The sequence below is a fragment of the Acipenser ruthenus genome, chromosome 47, assembly GCF_902713425.1.
Source record: "Acipenser ruthenus chromosome 47, fAciRut3.2 maternal haplotype, whole genome shotgun sequence".
NCBI classification, from domain to species: Eukaryota; Metazoa; Chordata; class Actinopteri; order Acipenseriformes; family Acipenseridae; genus Acipenser; species Acipenser ruthenus.
In genome coordinates, this window is record NC_081235.1 from 8,989,118 (window position 1) to 8,996,661 (window position 7,544).

The window sequence follows — 7,544 nt, forward strand, 5'->3', positions numbered from 1 at the left end:
ACCAGGTTCAACTTAACAGTGCCCTACAGCCAGGAGATACTAGAGAGGGTTTGAGAGAGGACATCTGAGGCAAGATTTCCAGACTGTCAGACACCAGTGTGAGGGCGCAATCCATCTTTTATATGTTTCTTCCAAAAAAAACCTTTAGTGATACAAATTAAAAGTAGATGCACAGATGTTTTAATTCACTTTTCTGTAAGAACTCAAACCCACTCAATTCTCTCCAGTGCAAACGTAGGGCTCCGGTTCTCATTAGCCTCAGCACACATTATTGTATTGTCCATTTTGGTGGGGGTAAGGGACCAGGCTGCACCCCGTGCCTCACACAGCCTGACCTTGCAGCACAGTTTCATACTTATTTAACCAACACCAAACTCGATTAAAAAATAACAGACAGACACACACACTACACGTTCTGTACAGTAAAAAAAAAACTTTATTAAGAAGCATAAAAAATAAAACTCTTAATACAATTTAACCGTCAAGTCAGTTCAAATATATATATCAGTACTTTAGCTGCGCCAAAGTTTAAAAGGTCCATAAATTTAAAATAAAATATATTTAGTTCTTAATTTCTTCAATAAAAGTTCATTTCTGCTATAAATTGCCTACATGTTGTATACAGGAAGAGGTAAACAAAAAGGTCACAGGGTGCCCTGGGACACTTGGGGGAGGAAAGTGGGGGGGGAGGAGAAAAAAAAAAAAAGAAAAAGTCACTGTCTGACGGGTCAGATACATGCAGATCTGAGTTTACAAATGAAATACAATTACTTGGATCCTTTTCTCATCATGATACTCATTATTTATATTTCTATACATTTATCCAAGAGCTTTTAGTATTTATACAGATAGTTTCAGGATGGTGCAAGCCTAGTAAAAGGGAGACTTTGGTTATTTAAAAAAATTAAAAAATAAAAAAAAAAAACAGGGCAGGCAACCGTTATTGTAAAGCAAGGAATACAAACTGGAGAAATGTCTACAGCACGAACCGTGTGGTAAAAACAATCCGGTCCCCAATACATGAGAACAGACGATTTGTTTACTGGGAACTTACTGACAATGGCAGATCTTGCGTCCCTTACTACTGTATGAACAACCCACTGGTTTTGAAAACGAAGTCTGTGGACAATTGTTCTAAAAAAAGACTGCATGAAAAAGCTCACACTAGATATTTTTCCTTTTATAAATAAGACTCCTAGTTAATGCATCAGAATGTAAGGTTCTGCATTTGTTTGGTATTTAATATCCTAAATGTAGTCAGCTATTCACACACACACACATAGAAAATGTCCATTGATCAGACACAGAAACAAACTGAGGATGTGGTGTCACTGGTTAGTATAGCAATGGTCTCCAGAGATCACAAATTCTGTGGTGTGTTTAACACTCCTTTCTGTGTGTGTGGGGGAGGGGGGGCAGTTTCTAACAGCTAGGGTGTGGGGTAGTTCATGGCTATGGTACTGCCTTTTCTGTCCCTAGCAGAAGCCCTTCAAGGTGGTTACTGGAATAACGATACAGATAAGGCAAGAAAATGCCCTACTGAAAGCTACCTTTTGCCCCCTGCCCGCCTCGCCCTTTCTCTTCCTTCCCACAAGGATTAGACTACAGCCCCAAGTAAAGTTTGACCAACAGTTTCATATCTAGAAGTGTGCTATTAATGCATGCTTACTAGGGAGTTCAGGATCAGGGAAGTGTATGAAGCAGCCCAATTTCTCGTAAGGGGGCAATATGAGACAGCCTGATTTTTACCTTGTAGACCCCAAGCAGTGACTGTGGAGGGACTGGGGCCAGCTCTGAGTGTTAAACACTGCTGAAGGAGAACTGGAAGCTCGTGCACTTCAGTGTTGAAACTGTTTTCTGTGCGATTTTGTTTTCCCCTGGACGAGAGTACAAAAAATAAAATTATACATATATATATTTATAAAAAAAAAAAAAAAGGTTTTGTACAGTTTTTTTTTTCTGTCAAGATGATTTCAAACACAAAGGACGTTTTAGAAAAACAAAAACACCCTCCAAGTTACTTTTGGTCTTGTTAATTTTTTCATGTACAAGATAAAACTCTGCTTTAAAAAAAAAATAATTAAAAAATAATTAAAAATATCTTGCTACCTACAAATCCCTGAACTCTACACACGTGCCCCCCACCCACCCCTTAAACTTTTTATATTTAAAAATAAAAAAAAAAAAGTGCTGGACCTTTCCTGTTTATTAAAACTCATGACGGAATGCTGTTTAAGACTTGCTGAGACTTTCAGAAACAGAAGCATTGGACTGATAACACCTTAGAGTCTCACCCATCCCATCCCCTCCCTCAAAATCACCAAGCTTTTGTGTGTTTGAGTAAACGTTCTTCGTTTATCTGGGCAACATTATACCTTCTGCAGTCCGAAAAACAATAATAATAATAATAATACTAATACACAAGTTTAAGTCCGTCTTAAAAATGTATCTATGTGGTAGCAGTAGTCGTAGTAGAGTAGTAGAGTGTTTTGCGTCTATTTTTTTCTGGGATCGTTGGATGTGCAGCAGCTGTGTCCGACAGGATAGTAAGTCGGTGTCTGTCTTTTCTTTTCTCCTCTCCCTCCCCCTGTTCATTTCATCTGTTATAATAAGATACGGATGGCCTGGGTAGCTGGGGCGTGGCAGACTGGGCACTCCGGTTCAGCTGACTTGCAGATCTGAGCCGCGCACTCCATGCAGAACAGGTTGTGTCCGCAGGGGACGAGGGCGGCTGTCACCTCGCTCTCGAAGCAGACCGAACACTCCCGTGCGCTCTTCAGGCGCCCCAGCATGCCCCCTTCTGAGTCGGTGGGGGAGCCACCGGAGGCTGCAGAGGACAGGCTGCCCGGCAGGGAGGAGGCAGAGGCAGAGGAATAGCCAGTGGTGCTGCCAGAGAAGGAAGACGCGGCTGAGCCGCTGCCGTGCAGCCAGGAGAGGGCGCTCAGGGGGTCACTTTGGGCTCTGCGGGCCAGCGGGTGATCCAGAACCACAGACTCAGGCAGCGTGGGGGACAGCCGGGGAGTGAGGGCCCCTGCGCTCAGCCCGCTGTTGCGCCTTTGCTGCTGCTGCTGACATGCAGTCTGAGACAAGCCATTGACAAAAGGAGCCCAGATGTTGCCCGCGCCGGTGGTGAACTCGAATCCCAAGTCGTCAGCAGGCGGGAGAGCAGCATGGGGGTCTCCTCCAAACGCGAAGCCCCCTCCTGCACCCCCCCCGCCAGCGCTGCCAGTGCTGAAGGGGCTGGTCGGGCTGGTGTCGGCGATGCGGCCCCCGGCGCTGCTGTAGTGCGACTCCGTGGATCCCGAGCCGAGCGAGCTCAGGCTGCCGTTGCGGAAGGCTGCAGTGGCGATCTTGCGAGCGGCGGAGGCGGCTGTACCTTGCGTGCTGTTGGTAGGCCGCGCCCACAACCCCGCCCCCACCACCAGACCAGAGGCGTCCAGGCTGACGTCCGTGCCGTTGCTGTGGAAGTCGTTGTCTCCCTGCAGGTCCACGAAGGCACCGGTCCGCAACGTGATGTGCGTCTCGATCTCCTCGCGGGCGCGGTCCACGTTCTCCGGCATGCCCGTCACCTCGAACACTGGGTCCTTGTCCCGGCTGGGCGTGACGATGTAGGTGTGAGTCTGCTGCTGGATCCTCTTGATAGTGGCTCCCTTGGGCCCCACAACCAGCCCAACGACGCGGTAAGGCACGCGCACTTGGATGGTGGTCTGGCCTGGCAGGTTGGGGGGTCCGGGGACGGGCGCACCCACCAGCCCCGCCGCGCTGGCTTTGTTCCTGGAGGCCCGGATCATGGAGAAGTGCTCGGCGGCAGAGAGGATCTCCCTCTTGGCCATTTCCACGTCCTCCTTGCGCCCCGTCACAATGAACATGGGCTCCTCGCCGCGCACCGGGGTCTTGATGTACGTGTTAGTCTTCGCTCGCAGGGCCTTGATCTTGCAGCCTGGGCAAAGGGAGGAGGGGAGAAGACAAATAATTACTCTATTACAACCAGCGAAGGGGCCAGAGTCAGTCTAAACACAGACAGCAGGGAGATCGAGACACAATTTTAAAAGTTACATAGTCTGAAGAAACTTTTTCTAGCAGACAAAACGCTTTCACAAGAAAAGCGTCTTTCAACAGATGTATAAACGTTTGTTGAAAATTGTATGTTGAACTATTGAAGTTTCTTATAGGAAAGCTTTAGATTGTCTCTCCAAATTAAAAAAGACTGACAGAAGTCATTTTCCATTTACAAATTACCATAAAAAAGATCAAATAAAAATTCTCACTACCATGGCCAATAATAATCCCAAAATGTCACATATTTTCTTTCAGACAGCGCACCACAAGCTCCCTTTTATTCACTTGAAGGCTGCAGCTGCATGGGTCTTTGTCGCTCACCAGTTAATTACTGTTGTGCTGAAATTAAACTAGTCAAAAGAAATGAGACTACGGGGGGAATGGATTAGCATAGGAGATGGCCCCAATCTGATAATCCCTCCATCTGTGTATCAACTCAAACTATTTTAAATTTGTACCGTGTGTTTTACTTCAGGGACTTCCTTTGTTCCAAAGCTCAGCTTTCAAACACTGCTGCCTGGCACGAAGATACATACAATTAGCAGATCTAGACTGCTGGCTGCCACTCGATCCAGACCCTCTAACAGTTATCATTTAGAGAGTAATTGTGGAAGGCACTCAGCATCATTTGTTAGGTTTCTGATAGTGCTGCTTTGAGGAGTCAGGCAGCTCACCAAAAACAAACAAACTCCTTAAGTCTGCATTGATCCCTTACAAATATAACATGTATTCCTGTGGTACGGTAGACTTGCATTAACGCCAACTTGGACGCTGTTAATATTTTTTTCACCCATATACATCAAAAGGCCCTGATGTCTTGTATTTTTTTCCCCGTGCATTTGGTTTCTGTCCCTTTAAAAAGGGCGGTGGGTAACGGCCAACCAATAAGATGCGAAGGCTGTGATGTCACCGTGCAAAAGCAGCAGCATGGTTTTCAAACAAAGAGAACAATGGGGCATCTTGCTACTGCAACACGGCAGACACCCCGAAAAGCATCGCTAACACCCCGCCGCCTGCTCCCCAAACACAGCCAGGTAAAGTCTGCACCAGGGGAACGTGCAACACCGCCTCATTTAAATTATTATAAAAAAAAAATCATAAAAACTACAGGCTGGAGTAACTCGCGTGGCCACCTTGTTTATAAATGCACATCAATACTGTAATCTACTGTGCAGTTCACAGCAGTACATTAAAATAGGGCGGGATCCCTCCTGGCATTATTTTGTAAGGCAACATAAAACTAGCTCAATATACATTTAAAGGGGAAAGCACGCGTGTCCCTTTGTTAAGACGAGTGCAGACATGCCCAGTTAGTTTGACCCGGGTGCTTTGTCTGGCTCCCCCTCCCCCTCCAGCTTACACTACCCTTGCATTAACATAATAAAACCGCAACCTTCAAGTTCTTATTCGTATACATTCCCAATGGTGTAGGTCTCCCGGGCGCTACCCTGTATGCCGCACTGAATGGACACGCGAACTTTCCTTCCCATAATCAATCTGCTCAAAACGGCCACAAAGAAGTTTGCAAACAAAGAGCAGACATGTTTTTTGCTGCCTTCATTTTGAATACAACCAAGCGTGGTACCTTTAGACTACAGATGGGTGGGGGGGTGTCAGTGTTTTAAATCCAAAACCGCCAGACAACCCCCCCACCCCCCCAAAAAACAACACAGTTCAACTCACAGTTTTATTCAGGGAAACGTCTCACGCAGATAGACGCTACATCATAAACAGTAGGGACACTTTTCTGTATACGTTTGTTTTGTGTTCCTGTTCGCAGTAAATCGAATGCTTTCAAGTCTTGCATTAGGATAAAAGCACGTGTTAAGCTGTTACTTATTAAGACGTTGTTCCCAAAGAAAGGGACGGGGCGTTCTGTACTTAACAAAACCAGAGAGATTATGTAATGCTTGCTCCTGTATCTGTGTTGAAAGTTTGCACTAGTGTGATAACCAAATTGCTCATATATATATATATATATATATATATATATATATATATATATATATATATATATACATACATATATACATACACATAATACGCGGTGTTTACTTTTGTAACAGACTGGTGCACGCTGTGCGGTCTCTAGTCGAGCACCGCTACCCCCTCTTTGTTTGAGTCTGGGGGTATGTGTCAGTCTCATTTCTTATTTTTAAAACAAGTAAATGCAGATATTTACCTTGTCTGCCAACGATTTCGGCGACGTGTTCGGAGCTGGGCACCGGCACACACTCGGTCATGTTCACACTCCTCTTTCGGCATCCTATCACGTTCACCTGTTCGCCCAAGATGGAGTGCTGGTGTTGGGCTGCCATGTGGAAACCCGGGCCGAAGATGTCTGGAGGAGGGGAGCAAGAAGTCGGCGAGGACGAAGGGCCGCCGGGGTGCTCCATCATCTGCAGCCCGATGAATCCAACCCCGACGCCGTTACAGCTTCCATCGTCCAGCCCGACTAGCGTGGGGTCTGTCTCCCCTGTCCCTCCGCACTCGCCCCGATCCTCCAGCCCGATCAGCGAGAGCTGGTCCAGGGCGAACCGGAGCGCTTCTTGGTGCTGCTCGTCCCGCTGGTGCCCGTCCTCGGTTTCTGTAGTCATTCCTCCGCCGTGGTGGCTGCTTACAATCAACTCGCCTTCCATGATGTCTGGGTGGTAGAGTGAGCTTGGCATGGTCTCCTTCCTAAAGCATAGGGACCGCTGTTTATTGCTAAGAAGACACCAACTAAAAAACTAACGAGGGTATCCAAGAGACACACACCGGGGGGAAAAAGCTAAAAGTAGCAATTCTGGGGTAAAGTCGTCTGGAAATAAGGCGTCACCGTGCGCCTTGAACCAGCGTCCCCTTTTCCAGTCTTTGTCTTCCCGGAGTAACTGGTTGATTAAGGTTTTTTTCCCCTATTACTTCTTATATAAAAAACAGTTTCTTTTCTTTGTCCTCTGTTTTTTAGGACCCGCAAAACGAAATCAATCGTGGTAGCGCGTTTCTTCCTTCTACTCTGTATCGCACACTTTTTATATTTGGTAAAAAGAAAGAAAGCAAGCAGTTTATTTTTTTAGGGCAATGCCTGCGCTTCTCAGTCTCCGCTCACTTTGTTTGTCTGCCTCAGTGTCTTTCTCTTTCTCCTTCCTTCCTTCCTTCCTTCGTCTCTAGAGGGTGGGATGAAGATAAATGGGTGTTGGGAGGGGGAGGCTGGCTTGTGCAATTACAGCAGGCTTCCCCTCTATGTCTCTCTCTCTAGCTAGCTATTTTTCCTCTCACTCACGCTACCTAGCTTTCTTTCTTCCAGTCCCTCTCTCCCTGATCCTCCTTTGTTTGGCCAGGGCGCACACCGCCACACTGACTCGGGGCTCCTCTCCCTGCTCAGCGCGCTGACGTCACCCGCAGCACAACAATGGGTTCAGAGGCCACGCACATGTGCACGGCGGCGCCACGCACTGCGTCAGTCAGCTGGCAATTGAGGGGGAGGGGTAGTGTGGACGTGCGTG

The 7,544-nt window shown here is 46.9% G+C and overlaps 1 protein-coding gene across 1 annotated transcript; it reads right to left on the reverse strand.

The window, feature by feature from the left end:
• Nucleotides 1-413: 413 nt before the first annotated feature.
• On the reverse strand, nt 414-7,544 carry LOC117401295 (RNA-binding protein MEX3B-like). Its single transcript, XM_034001866.3, has 2 exons — nt 6,242-7,544; nt 414-3,940 (listed from the first exon to the last, which is right to left on the reverse strand). The coding sequence occupies exons 1-2, from the start codon at nt 6,726-6,728 to the stop codon at nt 2,604-2,606; spliced, it is 1,824 nt and encodes a 607-aa protein (XP_033857757.1). The 5' UTR covers nt 6,729-7,544; the 3' UTR covers nt 414-2,603.